Raw genomic sequence first — 19,234 nt, 5'->3', positions numbered from 1 at the left:
AGGATCATCTTGGTCTTGAGGTACAGCATCTTACTTACAGCTGTGTTTTGGGGGTCACTTGTTCCTCCATGCACCTATCATACCCCTTCAATATCACTCCTGACCTTGCCCTCTGACCTTGGTCCACAGAACATGAACAGGTCCAGGAGCAACAGGCGCTGCCCCACCCAACTCATCCCTGGGAAGGTATCCAGGGAAACCTAGGATCTACTGGACAGCAGGTGCAATAGGGCCCTCCCCTCCCACAGCCATGAGGGTGAGAGCAGGGAATCCACCTGAGTCAGCAAGGTTATGGCCTTGGCCAGCATCTTCGTGCCAAAAGGGCAGGGGTGGGGCGGGGGTGGGGGGAGAATGAGGAGTTTTTAAAGGCTCACCAAGGACACTCCTCAGTGCCACCACCTGCTTCTCCTGGACACCTGATACCATGTGGCTCCAGATCCTGTTCCTTGTCCTGTCCATGGGACGAATTGGTGAGACGGGGGGAAGCAGGCATCGTCAGAGCCCTGCCTCTCATGCTGCTTTTGGCCCTGGACATCCCTCTCCCCTCCCCACTGGCCCCACCAATATTCTAAAGCATCACCTGCTCCTCCCTCTCTTCTCCTGCACCCTGCCAAGTCCCTCACAGTCCTCTCTCCCATGCCAGGCACCTGTTCCCTCCCATTTTCCAGAACTTTCTCCTTCCTTAGTCACCTCATCATCTCTGGGCTTCTCCAGTCTCTCCAAGGAATTTTTCCAAACGCCGATGAACCTTAGGACCTTGCTTGTCTCTCTATTTTGCTGTTTTACCTAGAGCCTAAGATTCCAACCCCTGAGTCAGGAGCTTGCCCAAATCCCACACTAGAGCCCTCGGCTGTCCTGCAGCTGTCAGCCTTCAGCTGTGCTCTCCACATCCTGAAAACTAGTCCGCCATCTTCTCAAGGTGCTCAGTTTCTATTGACAGTTTTACTTCGCATATTGGCTTCTGACATCTGATGAGTCCCCCGACCCTTCCTGGTGTTGGGGATCAGCACATGTCCCTTCTCAATGGCTTTTTGGTTAAGTCTGCTTTTGGGATGAGGAGCCAGCTCTCAAGAGACCAGACATAGACATCAAGGATCTTCAATAATCAATTGAATAAGGTCTCACTGAACTGGGATTTTCCATTTAGACTAAATTGACTGTCTGGAAGGCCTCAGGGGACTCCTATTGCTTCCACCTCTGGTGTTACAGGGGCACACTGCCACACCTGACCTCTTACCTGGGTTCTGGGGAGTTCAGCTCAGGTCCTAATGCTTGCAGAGCCAATACTGTAGCAACCAAGCCATCTGCCCTGCTCTTGGGAATAAGCGCTGAGCTAGTGTCTCATGGTATAATTCAGGCTATTCTCTGGTCTATTACAACTTTCCTGCCTCAGCCTTCTGTGTGCTGGGATTACAGATAAATGATTGCCAAGCTTCCCTGTTTCCTAAGGCAGTGCTTTGGCCCACTCTTCCCACTCCCAGCGGCAGGCTACTTGTTGTTTCTAGCCTCCAGCTGCTCCTGTCCTATCTCACTGGAACCCCACTGCACAGCTCTAGTTCCCATTATGTGCAGGACATCCCTAAACCCCAACACCTAACCCTAACACCCCACACCAACTGGGTCCTCCTGTCTGTCGCACAGTGCTCTGACTTGTTGAAATCCTTTTCACCCCGGTGCTGTCTTGAGGCTGCCTCCAAGAGAACCCTGAACCTCACCAACACCCTGACCATTTGCCCCCACCCACTCTGTGCAAAGAAGGACTGTTCCCTCACATCCCCCAGAGTCTCCTTCTCCAACTACTTCTTCAGTCTCAAACTATGATTTTAGGGAGTCCCAACCTTTAGGTATCATCTCCACCACAGACCCTAACAGGAGTCCACACCCAAGCCTCGACCCTGCCCCTTTGATCTGGAAACCACTCATTCTCTCCCATCCCAGCTGGCTGCTTCAGGTCCAATCTACCGAACCCGAAATCATCCCCAAACTCCTGTTCCTGGATTCATTTATTCGCTCAAATCTTGTTATCAGGGGCCTCACCATTTCCAGAATTCCCAAAATCCAACCAAAGCCCTGATGTCTTCTCAAGCCTTGGAGTCTTTAAATGCCAAAGCCTCTTGGCCTCTGATTTCACTCTCATTGGACTGAGAATGGACTGGAATCCTCTCTCTCTCCCATCTTTATTAACTTGGTTATTTCTTTTTTTAAATATTTTATTTATTTAGTATATATAATTACACTGTAGCTATCTTCAGACATACAAGAAGAGGGCATCAGATCCCATTACAGATGGTTGTGAGCCACCATGTGGTTGCTGAGATTTGAACTCAGGACCTTTGGAAGAGCAGTCAGTGCTCTTAACCACTGAGCTATCTCTCCAGCCTGACTTGGGTATTTCTTATTTACATTTTGATTGTTATTCCCTTTCCTGGTTTCGGGGCCAACATCCCCCTCCCCTTCTCTATGGGTGTTCCCCTCCCCATCCTCTCCCCATTACTGCCCTCCCACAACAATCACGTATACTAGGGCTTCAGGCTTGGCAGGACCAAGGGCTTCCCCTTCCACTGGTGCTCTTACTAAGCTATTCATTGCTACCTATGCAGTTGGAGCCCAGGGTCAGTCCATGTATAGTCTTTTGGTAGTGGCTTAGTCCCTGGAAGCTCTGGTTGCTTGGCATTGTTGTTCATATGGGGTCTCAAGTCCCTTCAAGCTCTTTCAGTCCTTTCTCTAATTCCTTCAACAGGGGTCCTGTTCTCAGTTCAGTGGTTTAATAATGGCATTTGCCTATGTATTTGCTGTATTCTGGCTGTGTCTCTCAGGAGAGATCTACATCCGGTTCCTGTTGGCCTGCACTTCTTTGCTTCATCCATCTTATCTAGTTTGGTGGCTGTATGTGTATGGGCCACATGTGGGGCAGGCTCTGAATGGATGTTCCTTCAGCCTCTGTTCTAAACTTTGCCTCCCTATTCCCTCCCAAGTGTGTTTTTGTTCCCCTTTTAAAGAAGGAGTGAAACATTCGCACTTTGGTCATCCTTCTTGAGTTTCATTTGTTCTAGGCATCTAGGGTTATTTGAGCATTTGGGCTAATATTCACTTATCAATGAGTGCATACCATGTGTGTTTTTCGGTGATTGGGTTACCTCACTCAGGATGATATTTTCCAGTTCTATTCATTTGCCTATGAATTTCATAAAGGCATTGTTTTTGATAGCTGAGTAATATTCCATTGTTTAGATGTACCACATTTTCTGTATCCATTCCTCTGTTGAAGGGCATGTGGATTCTTTCCAGCTTCTGGCTTTTATAAATAAGGCTGCTATGAACATAGTGGAGCACGTGTCTTTGTTATATATTGGGGCATCTTTTGGGTATATGCCCAAAAGGGGTAGAGCTGGGTCCGCAGGTAGCTCAATGTCCAATTTTCTGAGGAACCTCCAGACTGATTTCCAGAATGGTTGTACCAGTCTGCAATCCCACCAAATATGGAGGAGTGTTCCTCTTTCTCCACATCCTCGCCAGCATCTGCTGTCACCTGAGTTTTTGATCTTAGCCATTCTCACTGGTGTGAGGTGGAATCTCAGGGTTGTTTTGATTTGCATTTCCCTTATGACTAAAGATGTTGAACATTTCTTTAGGTGCTTCTCAGCCATTCGGCATTCCTCAGCTGTGAATTCTTTGTTTAGCTCTGAACCCCATTTTTAATAGGGTTATTTGTCTCCCTGCGGTCTAACTTCTTGAGTTCTTTGTATATTTTGGATATAATGCCTCTATCTGTTGTAGGATTGGTAAAGATCTTTTCCCAATCTGTTGGTTGCCATTTTGTCCTAACAACAGTGTCCTTTGCCTTACAGAAGCTTTGCAGTTTTATGAGATCCCATTTGTCGATTCTTGATCTTAGAGCATAAGCCATTGGTGTTTTGTTCAGGAAATTTTCTCCAGTGCCCATGTGTTCAAGATTCTTCCCCACTTTTTCTTCTATTAGTTTGAATGTATCTGGTTTGATGTGGAGGTCCTTGATCCACTTGGACTTAAGCTTTGTACAGGGTGATAAGCATGGATTGATCTGTATTCTTCTACATGCTGACCTCCAGTTGAACCAGCACCATTTGCTGAAAATGCTATCTTTTTTCCATCGGATGGTTTTGGCTCCTTTGTCAAAAATCAAGTGACCATAGGTGTGTGGATTCATTTCTGGGTCCTCAATTCTATTCCACTGGTCTATCTGTCTGTCTCTATACCAATACCATGCAGTTTTTATCACTATTGCTCTGTAATACTGTCTGAGTTCAGGAATAGTGATTCCCCCGGAAGTCCTTTTATTGTTGAGGATAGTTTTAGATATCCTGGGTTTTTGTTATTCCAGATGAATTTGCAAATTGTTCTGTCTAACTCTTTGAAGAATTGGATTGGTATTTTGATGGAGATTGCATTGAATCTGTAGATTACTTTTGGTAAAATGGCCATTTTTACTATATTAATCCTGCCAATCCATGAGCATGGGAGATCTTTCCATCTTCTGAGATCTTCTTCAATTTCTTTCTTCAGAGGCTTGAAGTTCCTATCATACAGATCTTTCACTTGCTTGGTTAAAGTCACACCAAGGTATTTTATATTATTTGGGACTATTATGAAGGGTGTCCTTTCCTTAATTTCTTTCTCGGCTTATTTCTCTTTTGTGTAAAGGAAGACTACTGATTGATTTGATTTAATTTTATACCCAGCCACTTTGTTGAAGTTGTTTATCAGCTTTAGTAGTTCTCTGGTGGAACTTTTGGGATCACTTAAATATACTATCATATCATCTGCAAATAGTGATATTTTGACTTCTTCTTTTCCAATCTGTATCCCTTTGTTCTCCTCTTGTTGTCTGATTGCTCTGGTTAGAACTTCAAGAACTATATTGAATTAGTAGGGAGAGAGTGGGCAGCCTTGTCTAGTCCCTGATTTTAGTGGGATTGCTTCAAGTTTCTCTCCATTTAGTTTAATATTAGCTACTGGTTTGCTGTATATGGTTTTCACTATGTTTAGGTATGGGCCTTGAATTCCTGTTCTTTCCAGGACTTGTATCATGATGGGGTGTTGAATTTTGTCAAATGCTTTCTCAGCATCTAATGAAATGATCATGTGGTTTTTATCTTTCAGTTTGTTTATATAGTTGATTATGCTGATGGTTTTCTGTATATTAATCCATCCTTGCATGCCTGGGATGAAGCCTTCTTGATCATGGTGGATGATTGTTTGATGTGCTCTTAGATTCGGTTTGCAAGAATTTTATTGAGTAATTTTGTATCGATAATCATAAGGGAAATTGGTCTGAGGTTCTCTTTCTTTGTCAGGTCTTTGTGTGGTTTAGGTATAAGAGTAATTATGGCTTCATAGAAGGAATTTGGTAGCACTCCATCTGTTTCAATTTTGTGGAATAGTTTGGATAATATTGGTACAAGGTCTTCTATGAAGGTCTGATAGAATTCTGCACTGAACCCATCTGGACCTGGGCTCTTTTTGGTTGGGAGACCTTTAATGACTGCTTCTATTTCTTTAGGAGTTATGGGGTTTTTTAAATGGTTTATCTGTTACTGATTTAACTTTGGTACCTGGTATCTCTCTAGGAAATTGTCCATTTCCTACAGATTTTCAAGTTTTGTTGAATATAGGCTTTTGTAGCAGGATCTGATGATATTTTTAATTTCCTCTGATTCTGTAGTTATGTCTCCCTTTTCATTTCTGATTTTGTTAATTTGGACACACTCTCTGTGTCCTCTCGTTAGTCTGGCTAAGGGTTTATCTATCTTGTTGATTTTCTCAAAGAACCAACTTTTGGTTCCGTTGATTCTTTGTATAGTCCTTTTTGTTTCTACTTGGTTGATTTCAGCTCTGAGTTTGATTATTTCCTGCCTTCTACTCCTCCTGGGTTTATTTATTTCTTTTTGTTCTAGAGTTTTTAGGTGTGCTGTCAAGCTGCTGATATATGCTCTCTCCTGTTTCTTTCTGCAGGCACTCAGAGCTATGAGTTTTCCTCTTAGCACAGCTTTCATTGTGTCCCATAAGTTTGGGTATGTTGTACCTTCATTTTCATTAAATTCTAAGAATTCTTTAATTTCTTTCTTTATTTCTTCCTTGACCAGGTTATCATTGAGCAGAGCATTGTTCAACTTCCATGTATATGTGGGCATTCTTCCCTTATTGTTATTGAAGACCAGCTTTAGCACGTGGTGGTCTGATAGAACGGGTGGGATTATATCTATCTTTCTGTATCTATTAAGGCCTGTTTTATGACCAATTAAGTGGTCAGTTTTGGAGAAAGTACCTTGACTCTCTCTCTCTTTCTTTGCCTGCCATCCTTTAACCCATACCTAATTTCTGCTTCAGGAGTTTTCTCTGTCCCCACAGCATTGATCTCCCACACATGAGTCCCTTCCCCGCATACTGTAGCTATGTCCCAGCCCTGCCTAACTGTGTCCCTGAACACTACAACCATACCCGAATCTGTTCCAACCATACCCTCACCCCTATGTGCTCCCTACAGATGCTGCACCTCCTGGCCAGTCTCGGGTTGTTGGAGGATATAAGTGTGAGAAGAATTCCCAACCCTGGCAAGTGGCTGTCATCAGTAGATCCTTATGCGGGGGTGTCTTGATAGACCCCAGCTGGGTGATCACAGCTGCCCACTGCTATAGCAAGTAAGGGAGGGGACAGGAATGACTCCAGGACAGGCTCTGTTACTGAAGGGCAGGAGGGTGGGACTGGCTCAAGGCAAAAGAGGTCCAGCGGGGCAGGACGCATGGTCCGTCTATGACCTCCTGAGTCTCTAGTCTCCTCTCTCCAGGCTTCAGTTCGAGTCCTGGTTCTATCTTTTCTATCTTATTGTTCATATGTCTGCTTGTATTCATATTTGAGTGTCTCTGTGGCCATCTGTCATTCTGTGTCTCCTATCCTCATCTCCGCCCATCTCAGTCTGGGTCTGGGTCTCATGTGTCCTCTTTTATTACTACTGACAATACTGGAGAACAGGCTTAAAGGCCCTTGGGGATAAAAAGTCATGTCCCTGAATGTAGGGTGTCCCTGAATGTATGGTGTGAGAGATTTCCTCATTCTCCTCAGAACAGCTTGGCCTTTAGGACCTTCTGTCCACTCACAGGGCACAGGGACGTGCTTTTCAGAGCTGACACTGGGTGAGGTAACTGAGTACAGAGAAAGAGAGCAGGATGCTGGTGTGGGGGAGGAGAGTTAGGGGAGGGGAGCTAAGACTTGGGTCATGGGACTGGCCTTACCTACTTGGTAAGTTCACCCCCTTCCAGCTGCACCCTCCTCCTCCCTGACCCCTCTTCCCTTGTCTTTTGTCTCTGACTCTGACTCTCTGTCTCTAAATGTGTGTGTGTGTGTGTGTGTGTGTGTGTGTGTGTGTTTGTGTTTCTCTCTGACTCTCTATTCCTTCTGCCCTCCGTCTTCCCTCTTGTTCCCTGTACTCTGCCCAATCTCCCTGGTTGCCTCTTCTCATTTGCTCCATCTCCTTCCCTGCCCTCAGCTATTACCATGTTTTGTTGGGCCGAAACAATCTATCTGAAGATGAACCCTTTGCTCAGTACCGGTTTGTCAGCCAAAGCTTCCCTCACCCTGACTACAACCCATTCTTCATGAGAAACCACACCAGACAACCTGGAGATGACTACAGCAATGACCTGATGCTGCTCCACCTCAGCAAGCCTGCTGACATCACAGATGGTGTGAAGGTCATCGATCTGCCCACGGAGGAGCCCAAGGTGGGGAGCACCTGCCTTGCCTCAGGCTGGGGCAGCACCAAACCCCTGGATTGTAAGTCTAAGGCAGGAAACACAGCTGGGTGTGAGGGAGAGGCAGACAGGATGTGGCTGGGGTCTGCTCATGACCCTCTTGCCTCCTGGTCCACAGGGGAATTACCTGATGATCTCCAGTGTGTGAACATCCACCTTCTGTCTAATGAGAAGTGTATCGAAGCCTACAATGAGAAGGTGACAGATCTCATGCTGTGTGCAGGAGATTTGGAAGGAGGCAAAGACACTTGCAAGGTGAGAAAGCATCTCCCTGCAATGAGGTGTAGGGATAAGAGTAGGAACTGAGGATCTCAATTCCCAATTCCAGACACTGTCTAAGCAGAGACTTCCCATCCTTCCTTATGGAAGTGATGTGAGCTGGGAGGGGAGGATCCTGCAGCTGGTACTATTCCTCCTCATTGACTTGGCTTCAGGAACTGGCCTGTCCACCGCTCACTCCCTATGAGTTGGGCTCCCAAGAGTTGGGTTCCCTACCTTACTGGCCAGAGCTGCCTCTTAGAGTCCCTGACTTCCTCCTTCGGAAATCAGTTCCAGGTTGTCAAGTAGAACCCAACTTCCAACTCCTTCCTTACTCCTGTCCCTCTCCTTCTTTCAGGGTGACTCAGGAGGGCCCCTCATCTGTGATGGTGTGCTCCAAGGCATCACATCGTGGGGCTCTGACCCATGTGCTGAACCCAATATGCCAGCCATCTATACCAAACTTATTAAGTTCACCTCCTGGATAAAAGAAGTTATGAAGGAAAACTCCTGAGTGTCACACTGAGTGTACCCTGATCTCAATAAAACCCACCATGCAGCACATGTGTCCAAGTTCTGACACTCTCTCACCTTCTGGAGTCTGGAGCTGGGAGTCCACCCAGCTAAGGTCTGGACTCTAAAAGGAGGTCGGCAAGGGATAGGGGTCCATGTAAGGTAGGCTAAAAGGATGGCCTTGAGACAAATGCAGACAAAAGGCTCAGACCAAGTCAGAGATGGCACAGGGGTGTCCTCTGGCAAGGAATATGTTCAGGTCTCACAGTGTAGCAATGTTAGACACACCTGAAAGGTCGTCTCCATCTAGGCCTGATGCTACACTGGGGCAGAAGAGGTGACAAGCAGTCGGACATTGAATACTTAAACTGCCAGCTGAGTTTTATTGAGTCGCAGAAGCCAAGAAAGGGTTATATTAAGTCTTTTCTTCCTGGGGAGGTGTGTGTCCACTGAAGGGTAGGGACTGCCCCCAAGGCTAAGGCTACAGAGTATTCCCCTGGAACTCATGAAGGGTATGTCTCTGGTAGGGCTGGAACAAGGATGAGGAGTGGCTTAGGGGCATGCCCTGTGGGGCAGAGTATTGCCCAGCTTGGGAAAAGGGCCACATTGTTCCCACTCCTTGGGACCACAAACCAGTGTCTTTTCAGAGGGATATAGCCGAAGATGAGAGTATTGAAGGACTTTCAGAGGAGGGTCACTTCAAGACTCAGGCAGTAAGGAGTGGGCCCTAGAACGGGGAGTGGGCTTGCCACCTGTGTCCCCAGTGTGCTACCTGCTCTCACAGGAAGTATGGGACCTAAGGGAGGTCTGATGAAAATGGAGCCCCAGGCACCATGGTAGAAGCATCTGGCTGTGGGGACTCACCAGTGTCCTGATAAGTTGCGGTGTCCCTCTGTTGGAGAGGCCTCTGATATTTCACAAAGCTGCTTGCAGTGGACAGCTCCTGGGCAGGCTCCAAGCTTCTGGCTGAAATGGACAGCTGCTGCAAGTGTAAGGAGGCCCAATGGAAATAGCTGAGCCTCCTCTCCATGAAAGGCGTACTGTAGCTCCACATCTGCACTTGGTTGAGGAAAGACAAAGTCCCTGTGAGAAGGGACCCCTTGGGCACTTGACTCAGAGCCCCAACCCAAGCCCCAACTCACTCCTGGAGTCTTGACCCCCCTTTCCTGGGTTCCGCCCCTGCTCTGCCCAGGACCCGCCCTTCCCTCTGAGGCCTCGCCCTCACCAGCCCATAGCATCAAGAGTGTGGAGCACTACTATAGTAAAGACTATACATGGACTGACCCTGGACTCTGACCTCATAGGTAGCATTGAATATCCTAGTAAGAGCACCAGTGTAAGGGGAAGCCCTGGGTCCTGCAAAGACTGAACCCCTAGTGAACGTGATTGTTGGGGGGAGGGCAGCAATGGGGGGAGGATGAGGAGGGGAACACACATAAAGAAGGGGAGGGGGAGGGGTTAGGGGGATGTTGGCCCATAAACCGGGAAAGGGAATAACACTCGAAATGTAAAGAAGAAATACTCAAGTTAATAAAAAAAAAAAAAAAGAGTGTGGCGCACAAGCACAGGGAGAAGGCCAGCTGGTAGGATACCTGTGGCCTCAGGTGCAGCCTGTTGCAGTTGAAGACCACAGCCAGTCTGAGACACAGAGGAAGCCCTAGAAAGACACAGAGACACCCCTCTCCCTCAGAGCAGCAGAATTGGAAATCTAGCCACACCTCTGAGTAGGAGCAGCTCTGGGCTTGGGGGTGGGGGTGGGGTTCCGGAATATCCAGTCACCCCTGTCCTTGCCAACTCTTCTTGCTGAGGAAACTGAAGATGAAGTCTATCTGTTCAGGCGTCGGCAGACTGGTCAGAAGGAGAAGAACATGGTGGGCAGGAGGATGAGGCATAGTGCCAGGGCCAGAAATATGAAGTCTTTGCTCATGTGAGTGTGAGTGGGGAGGAGAGTCAGAGAGATGACTACAGTTATTCTCTCTCTCTCTCTCTCTCTCTCTCTGAGTCCAACCTAATTACCCCAGAGGCTGGGATGGAGAGCCATCTCAAGGCCTGCCTGAGCAGTTTAGAGACACCTAGACCTTATCTGTCTCAAAATACAAAGTATAAGCAGTCCAGGGGTCCTGGGGCTGTGGCTTCACTGGTAGAATGCTTGCCTAGCATGTGTGAAGTCCAGCACTCCAGCCTCAGCATGAATGCTGGGCTTGCTGACCTCCAGCTCAGCTCCTGCTAGAGAGACCTTGTCTCAAGGGAGTAAGGTGGACACTGACAGTGGGGGTCATCTTGTCCTCCCCTGCCCTCCATGCCCGACACAGATGCCTGTACCAGCAGACACACACACACACACACACACACACACACACACACACACACACACACACACGCTATAAACACATAAATATTCAGAGGTGTTAGAGAGATAGTCTTGACCTCAGAGCGGCAAAGGGGCCATTGGCATAGATTGCACTGACCACTGAGACTTGGAAGTGAGGTTTTTATTGGGGTCTAGGTAAGGAGACTTTGAGGGCCAGTCATACCCCTGTTCTTGTTACCCATTCCAGAACTTTCAGCTCCTTTGATCAAGCTGCCCTGCCCATGGGACCATTCCCAGTTACATCTCAGACCCCAGGATTTCATCCAGTGTCCGCAGAACTAGGAGATTTGGGTTCTCGTGCTCAGCCACTCTCCTTGGTGTAAGTGTACGTCGCCCAGACTTAGAGGAGAGGCTCAGATATCTCCCATGTGCCTGCAGGGCCGGGTGGAAGTGTGGAGGGGTGAAGGCTTTCTAAGGTCTTGCAGAGAGACCAAAAGACCTCAGCTCCAAGCTCAAACCCTGCTGCCATGTGGTTTCTGGTTCTGTGCCTCATGCTGTCTCTGGGGGAATATGGTAAGAAGTTGAGGATTCCACAGGAAGAAAAGGGGACCAGACTCCTCCCTTCTTTCCCATAAGTCTTCCCTCTCACAGCAGCACAGTGTCATTCTCCAGACCATGGAGTTCCTAGACCAGAGATGGGTGTTTTATTTGTCGTGGTGACACTCTACCACCCTATCTCAGCCCTACCATGCTGCATAAACCTTCTTCTTCCTTTTGTCTACCTTGACGTCCTAGAAAATCTCTTCTACTCCACACCCTGCCTCCAGCCAATTTACCTCAGGTGCAGATCCTGGGTCACCTCTGTCTGTCATGGTGAGATTCAGAATTCTTCACTAGAAGACATCCCTCTGCCTTCCAGCACCCCTTAGCCTAACCACAACACTCCTGTCATTCTCACACAGACTCAACTATCACCCTAGGCCCTCCACTTTGACTTCTGTCCCACACTTATTTTGCTGGGAACATAGATTCCCATGAGACACCCTGTTCTATTATTTAACTAAGAGATCTCCTCAAAGATCACAAATAGCTCTGCCCTCTACAGTCTGGAATTAGGTTTTTTTTTTTTTAAATTTTCTTCTTATTCTGCTCTCCTCCTTATCTTTCTGAGAGGGTTGCAGGGGCTCATCTAGAACTGCTTCCTGGGTCATCTTTGGAGTCTAGTCTGTCCCCACCCTTTCCCACTCTGATCTCCTAACCCTACACGGGAGCTTTTTCAAGAAACAGACCTCTTCCATGAGAGCCCATCTCTACTTTGGACATTCTCTCCCTGAGAACACAGTTTCCACCATCATCCACCCCATGCCCTGCTTACTCCCAAACCCCCAGGAGCCTATGCAACTCCAGACATTGCCTCATCTGCTGTTTCCCAGTCTGCTGTCTAGGGTCAGCTTTGTACTCAGAGTCTATGTCTCCCTAGATAAAGCAAACTACCATCGAGCAAGGCAGGTGTGGGTCCTGAAATCCAGTCCACTCTAGCACCCCTTAACCTGACCACCCTCCTGGTCCTCTGCTCCATGTCCCTTCATATCCACAGGAAAGTTTGTCTTCCCAATCCCTTTTCCATGCCAACGCTGGGCCCTACCCAGAATTCCTTTCTGCAGGTGCCTTTCCCCTCGTGCAGTCCAGGATCATTGGAGGCTGGGAGTGGGAGAGACATTCCCAACCCTGGCAAGTGGTTGTGTATCACTATGACAAGGTTGTCAGGGGTGGTGGGGTGGCGTCCTGGTCCAAACGCAGTGGGAACTCACAGCTGCCCACTGCATCCCAGGTAGGATGGGCTCAGGTGTGGCTGTGGCTGGAGCACTTACCCGACAAGCAAGGATCCCTGGGATCCATCTCCCAAACACATTAGTAGGAAGAAAATTGGGGTGAAGAAAGCTCCTCTCCTTCAAGGAAGACTATGCCACCCTCTTCCTTAGAAGACCTCATGGGAGGTAGAGGTCTGAGGGATGAAGGTTGGTGCTGGGTCAGAAGGGCAGAGGGGTGGATGGGCCATAAGCACCTGAGTCTCTCCTCATGTCTCCCATTTTTGTCTCTCCTCTTTCCCTGACTCCATGCCTCTGCATCTGTCCTATCTCTGTCCTCCTCTGGGTGCCTCTATGACCATCTATCACTATTGGTCCTCCCTTCTAGATCTATGCCCAACTCTATCTGGGTCTGGGTCTCACTCTCCATCCCCATCACTACTGACCACACTGAAGAACAGGATTCACTGCGCCCTACAAGGCTGGAATGGGGGGACCCATATGCCAATGTGAGGGAAGTCCTCAGCTTCTCCAGACCAACCTGGCACTCTAGGATCATGTCCAGGCTGGGGGACACCAAGGGAGAGGTTGGACAGAGCTGTGTCAATACAGCTGGATGAGCACAGAGACAGGGCAGGGTACTGGGAGGAAGTGGGTTCAAAGCTTGGCCTGTGACCATATCACAGGTACCAGGCAAGCTCCGGCTAGCCCAGTGTACCCAAGTGGCTCTCAGGCCTGCCCTTTCCCTGTTCCATTTCCCCTTCTCTCTTTACTTCCTGCCTCACTGCCCACTTCCTCTGTTTGTCTCTGCCTCTTTTCCGTCCCCAGTCCCTTCTTCTCTCTCATGTACTTACTGCTCCCATGTGTCTCCACCTGCTTTCCCATGGTGCTTCACACTGCCCTTCCCCCTGCTACCTTTCTAGTTCTCTTGATTTAATCATGTGTGTGTGATGCATGTGTGATACTGTTGGTGCTTGTGTGTGAGCATGCGTGTGTGTATGGAGGCCAGGAGCAGATGATAGCTGTCTCCCTCTCTTGCTCTCCCGCTTCTGTTTTCTAAGTTGATTTATCACGTATTTGTTTTGCATGTGTGAGTGTGTGTGTGTGTGCAAGAATGTATGACGCTACATGAGCTAGGAGATCATGAGACAGCGTGCAGGAGACAGTTCCCTCCCTCCACCATGCAGGTCTTGGGATTGAACGTGGATCACCATGCTTGCCTGCAAGGGCCCCTACCAACTGAGCCACTTCACTGCCTGCATCTTTTTTCTTTAATCACCTTAATAAAAAATCCTGTATATGAGTGATTTGCTTCTGTGTGTGTCTGTGCACTATGAACTAGAGTTACAGACACTTGTGAGCCAGCAGGTATGTGCTGGGAATGAACCCAGGTCCTCTGAAAAAGTAGTCAGTGCTCTTATCCACTCAGCTAACATCTCTCTAGCCAAATTTTGCCCCTATTTTTTGAGACAGGAGCTCAAATATTCAGCATAGCTGGGTCCCAGGCAGCACTAGAAATCATCATGTCCCTGTGTCCTCATCTGAGAGTTCCAGGAACGCACAACTCAACCTGATTGGCATCTCAGTTCCTAAGGTCAATGTCAGGTGCTCACACTAGTGCAGTAAGCTTGTTACCTGCTGAGCCCTCTCACACCCTGGTGCCCCTGCCTTTCCCATTCTGTCTCCGTCTCCCTCCCTCTCCTGCCAGTCCTTTCCTGCTCTCTCTGCTGTCCATTCTCTCTTTCCCCATCCATCTCTCCTCTCATTCTCCCTTTTGTCCAGATCCTCTACCTGCTCCTTCTCCTTTGTCTCTGCTTCCTCCCTCACATAACAAGGTGAGGCTGGGTCAGCACAGCCTGGATGCTGATGAAGACACTGGCCAGTATGTCCCTGTCCGACATTCTATCCCACACTCACTCTACAACAGGAGCCTCCGAATGCCTTTTCTCAGCCCGGATGCTGACAACAGCCACGACCTGATGCTGTGTCAGCTGAGGGAGCCGGCCAACACCACAGAGGCTGTGAGGGTGACTGAGGAGCCCACTGAGGAGGCTAAGCTGGGGAGCTGCTGCCTGGCATCCGGCTGGGGCAGCACCAGGCCAGATAAGTGTGTGCCTGGGTCAGACCCTGTAACCTGGAGCAGGAAATATGGTTCTGGAAGAACAGGCCGGGCAACTGAGCTTCTGTATTCCTGTCATGGTTGTGTTCTCTCTGAACACAGCTCTAAGTGCAAAGATGCTGCAGTGTGTGGACCTCACCCTCATGTCCAGTGATGTCTGTACAGACACCTATTCACAGAGGGTGACAGAATTCATGCTGTGTGCTGGACACCAGGAAGGCAGCAGAGATACCTGCATGGTGAGCAGCCCCAACCCCAGGTCGCTGAGAGAAGACATGGAGACCACCAGAGTGAAGGAAACTGATTCTGGTCTGAGGCCAGGCCAGCATCTCCTCAGATGCTTAGACACCATAGCCGTTCAGCGCCCTGCCCTGCAGTGTGTCACAGCATCCTCTGCTCCAGTCCTGTCCCTCTCCTTCCCAAGCCACCCTATGTCTCTCACTCTTCCACATCCAGGCCTCTCAGCCTGTGAACGCCTTTTCTTATGGATCTCCATGGTGCCTATGACCATCCTAGACCCTGGGCAGCCAACAGTGAGCATAGCACAGCCCCTCCCTCCCAGAGCAACATCATGGGGGTGTGGGGAATGCTGCATGGCTTTTCCTTAAGGCAACATTTCTACTCACCACAGACAGAGAAGACAACACACCAGTTCATCCATCTTGGCGAGCTCATGAGTTGTTAGATTAGCCTCAGGAGCACGGAAGGCTACTGCATCATCAAAGAGCCTGCCCCAGGATAGCACTTAGGAAAGCTGCACCTCCTGAGTCTCCTGCACAACTCAAGCCGTTCCACTCAAGACTCTCATGTCCTGAGGGGCCTCCTGATCCCCATGCTCACACCAGGAGGGGGATTTGGATGTGGAGAACACAGATCCAGAAAAAGTGGCAGCCATAAGCACCAAGCACAACTCAGGCATGATGGGGTAGAATGTAAGGTGATGGAGCCATGAGGCGGACAAGAGGCCTGAGACTGGGAGGGTCACTGTGGTAGGAGGGAATGCTGTGTGCAAGGTTAGAAGAGGCAGTACCTGACACAGGGGTGAGGGTACTTAGAACTGGGGGGGGGAGAGCGGGAGGCAGGTACCAGGTCCTCAGGGGAGGGGCCAGAGGGCTTGGGGGGAACCAAGGAGCTTGTGACTAAATAAGTGTCAACAGACAGAGTGTGAATGGGGCTCAGAGCACATGAGAGGTCGCTTTAGACAGGGCCTCAGGTGGGCCACATGAGATACTTTACTCTCTGGTGTGCTGTAAGGGGTCTGTGGGTGGTGCTGGACTGAGCTGGGACAAGCTGACTCTGCTCTCAGGCGCCCTCTGGTGGTCATGAGATCAGTTTGCAGGAAGGCTGAAGGGGGAGGGCTTGTATCAGGCTTGAGCTGGGTGAAGACTCCAACCAGATCTTTATCCTCATCTGGTCTCACCCCACCCCCTTCCTGAAAGGTATTTCCACAGTCTCTCCTGCTGCATTGCCTCCAAACTACCCTTCTAATGTCAGAGCTGGCCTTTCCCAGCCCCTGCTCACCCTTTGTTATGAGATATCTATCATAGAAAATGTTCGTGTGAATGGGGCCAGGAGATGACCCCACAGGCAGTGTCACCTCTGTTCCCCTACTGCTGACCTGGGGACCCTGCCTTCTGTTTCCCCTTACTGACGCGGAGACACTGCCTTCAGTACAGGAGATGTATCTGTTTGCCTTTCCCTCTGCCCAGGGTTTCAGGCTATATTCCCTTTGGGATGCTATCCTACATTTTCCTGGCAGGCAAACTGCAAAGTTTCGATCAGTAATCTGTTGGTGGTTAAGGATGAGAGGTGGGGCACCCAGACAGAAAGTGGGATGTTCTCTCGCTCTACCTCCGTGCCTTCTTCTCTCATGGTGACTCTGGAACCACACTCATCTGTGATAGGAGCTCCAAGGGATTACATCATGGGGTGGTAACCCCTGTGCCTATCCTAAGAAGCCTAGCATATTCACCAAAGTGTCAAAATGCATGAACTGGATCAAGGCCAACATACACATCACGCCATGATGTCCTGAGCCTTCCCTAGTAAACTGACATTCATCGATTTCATGGTCCACAGCATCCCTTTCTATAGACTCTACGCATCTGGGGGCCCACAACTCAGCTGGCAGAATACAAAACCTCCTGCCTCTTCCAACTCTGGTTCTTAGCAGGAAGAAAGAGCAGAGACACTTGGTCCTGGAGGTCTCAGAGGGGTTCCATATGCCTCTCCCAACATAACAGCATGGCAGGTCTGAAAATTGCTCAAGCAGAAGGAGGTGGTGGTGGCCTTGGAATGTGTGTGTTGCAGAGATGGAGGGAGAGGGTCACCCAGGAGACAGAACAGAAGCAAAAAGTGACAAGTCCATGCATCCCTGGGCAAGATCTCAGCCCCATGCAACTGGGTACATGCTCGGGTGGTACTAAAATGTCACCCTCATTTTTTTCTGGAGATCACAATATGGTTAAGGAAATTCTGAACAGAGGAAGGAGGTCAATCCATGTATCAAGGCTGGGGAAAACAAGAGAGGGACTAGAGTCGGGAACCTTATTCACTTTGTGGGTGATGGTGACAACAAGCCACAATTAACAGAGGGACTCTCGGTCACAGATGTGGAGCTAGGGTGTGCCATGGGTGAAGATGATGGATGACAGGGAGCAGAGAGGGACCCAGAGTCAAACTCACAGGTGACCTGTGGGGTGGAGAGAGAAACCTTACCACTCCCACCCCCTGTCAGAGGCTCCTATGGACAGCGGTGTGTCAGGACACGTCCAGAGGGCTTCCATCAACAGCAGCTCAACAAGCTGATGGCCAAATCCGCATTCACACTTAGAGTCTTGCTGTCAGAACAAACTGCTACTGATGTCCAGGGCTCCACTGGATTGATATCCCACTCATGCAGGAAAGTCTCAGGCATCCAAAATTGTCCCAGGAGGGACTCAAGTTAGGGTTTTCTCAAGGTTGAGTGCCTTTGCCTCTAGGGAATCTTCTACAGCCCAGGAGATGAAGGAAGAAAGACTTAGGAAGAGGAGGAGAGAGGAAAGGAGGGGAAGGGGGGGAGAGGAAAGAAAGCAGTGGGGAAGGAAGAGAAGGGGGAAAGCTGAGGAAAACAGCAGCCCTGGTGACATCCTGTGATCTGTTGACCAGTGAGTGGGCATGCGGAAGAAAGTGCATGTATGGGGACAGACACACACTCACTGGTGCATGGTGGTCACTCCATTGCTTTTTCTTCCCATCCTTGTGCAAGAAAGAATCTCACCCTAGGTCCGCAGGGTATGGATATCCAGCCTTCCATACTGGACATGAGAGACCATAGAGTGTGTCATAGGGATATAGAGAGACCATAGCTGAGGAATAGGGCATGGCTGGGCACATGAGACCACACCACTGTAAGTAGGATCAGGCTGAGGAGTGACACAACTTAGTGAACTGCAGTTCTCCTAGGGAGAATGGAATTGTGGCATCAATATCCGGAAGGCTGGCAGGGTATGAGGACTTTGTGAGATACTGCTGGTGGTGCCACTGATGGAGAAAGAAGCTAGGTTGAGGGCCTTCCTCAGGGTGGGGCTCTGAGGGCTCTGAGGCCTCCTGGTGACAGACTTTGAGACAGAAGCTGCTGGTGAGGACACTGGGTGCGACTGGGTCCCTCCCTCACAGGCAGCAGCCTATGGAACCCAGTGCATGGGCTTCAGGACTGTATTACTGGTCAGGAGGACAGGGTCTGAGTCACGGCTATGGCCCTGGGAGAGGAGGTGGTGCCTGAGCTACTCCAGGAGCTGAAGTCTGGTGAGATCATACCCTACAAGGAGGCTGAGAAACAACATGGATGCTCCACTCTCCCATCCAGCTGGGCCTGTTAGTCACACCAACAAAACCAAGTCCCAATGGAAAAGCTGCCTCTTCTAGAGGCTTTGCGAGTAGGGTGAAGCCTGCCTAAAGTGTAGACCAGGACATAGTCCATGCTCCCCCTGGAGTGCCTCCTATGCAATAAACTGCCATCTTCTAAACAAAGGTCTCTGCACCTCAGATGAATTTTTTTGATGGAGATCACAGGGCATAGGGAGCCAGGGGCAATCCAGCAAAAGGTCTTGGTGACTGAACCATAAGTATGTGACGTGTCATTTGGTGACTAAAAATATTTAATTTGGATTCCAGGTTGAGTTAGAAATGTCCTAATAAGGGGCTGGAGAGAAGACTTGGCCGTTAAGACTGCTGACTCCTCTTCCAGAGGACCTAGGTTCATTTGCCAGCACCTAAATGGCGGCTCACAACTGCCTGTAATTCCAGTTTCAGGGGATTTCACACTCATACAGGAAAAACATCAATGCACCTAAAATAATAATAAATAAATAAATCTTTTAAAAAAGGAATGTCCTAATAAATATTCTGAAGAAGATAGGGCAAGATATTGACAAGATAGATGATGAAAGCATAATGC

At 49.0% G+C, this 19,234-nt stretch overlaps 1 protein-coding gene and 1 pseudogene across 5 annotated transcripts; both read left to right on the top strand.

Annotated features, from left to right (window-relative positions):
- The first annotated feature begins 388 nt into the window (after positions 1 to 388).
- Positions 389 to 8,605, top strand: Klk1c6 (kallikrein 1-related peptidase C6). Of its 5 annotated transcripts, none has more exons than NM_001395125.1 (5): positions 389 to 470; positions 6,524 to 6,677; positions 7,523 to 7,809; positions 7,906 to 8,042; positions 8,404 to 8,605. In NM_001395125.1, exons 1-5 carry the CDS (start codon positions 425 to 427, stop codon positions 8,557 to 8,559), a joined length of 780 nt encoding a protein of 259 aa, NP_001382054.1. In that variant the 5' UTR covers positions 389 to 424; the 3' UTR covers positions 8,560 to 8,605. The 5 variants fall into 5 exon arrangements, with proteins under 5 accessions (NP_001382054.1, XP_063126332.1, XP_038942527.1 ...); XM_063270262.1 differs by having other exon boundaries at positions 425 to 470; positions 6,524 to 6,675; positions 7,527 to 7,809; positions 8,404 to 8,592; XM_039086599.1 differs by having other exon boundaries at positions 425 to 470; positions 7,649 to 7,809; positions 8,404 to 8,592.
- A 2,791-nt stretch (positions 8,606 to 11,396) lies between these two features.
- LOC134484596 (kallikrein-2-like) lies at positions 11,397 to 16,823 on the top strand (annotated as a pseudogene).
- Positions 16,824 to 19,234: the final 2,411 nt, after the last annotated feature.

This window comes from Rattus norvegicus, chromosome 1 (assembly GCF_036323735.1).
Source record: "Rattus norvegicus strain BN/NHsdMcwi chromosome 1, GRCr8, whole genome shotgun sequence".
Lineage (NCBI taxonomy): Eukaryota > Metazoa > Chordata > Mammalia > Rodentia > Muridae > Rattus > Rattus norvegicus.
Note: the sequence above shows the minus strand (reverse complement) of the source record. Positions and strands in the feature narration are given on the sequence as shown.

Bases quoted from the DNA above. Each gene is read 5' to 3' on its own strand.
- Klk1c6 (XM_039086587.1), top strand. From the start codon at position 425: ATGTGGCTCCAGATCCTGTTCCTTGTCCTGTCCATGGGACGAATTG. The intron at 471-6,523 runs GTGAGACGGGGG...TGCTCCCTACAG, and splicing joins CCTGTCCATGGGACGAATTG to ATGCTGCACCTCCTGGCCAG. The intron at 8,043-8,403 runs GTGAGAAAGCAT...TCCTTCTTTCAG, and splicing joins GAGGCAAAGACACTTGCAAG to GGTGACTCAGGAGGGCCCCT.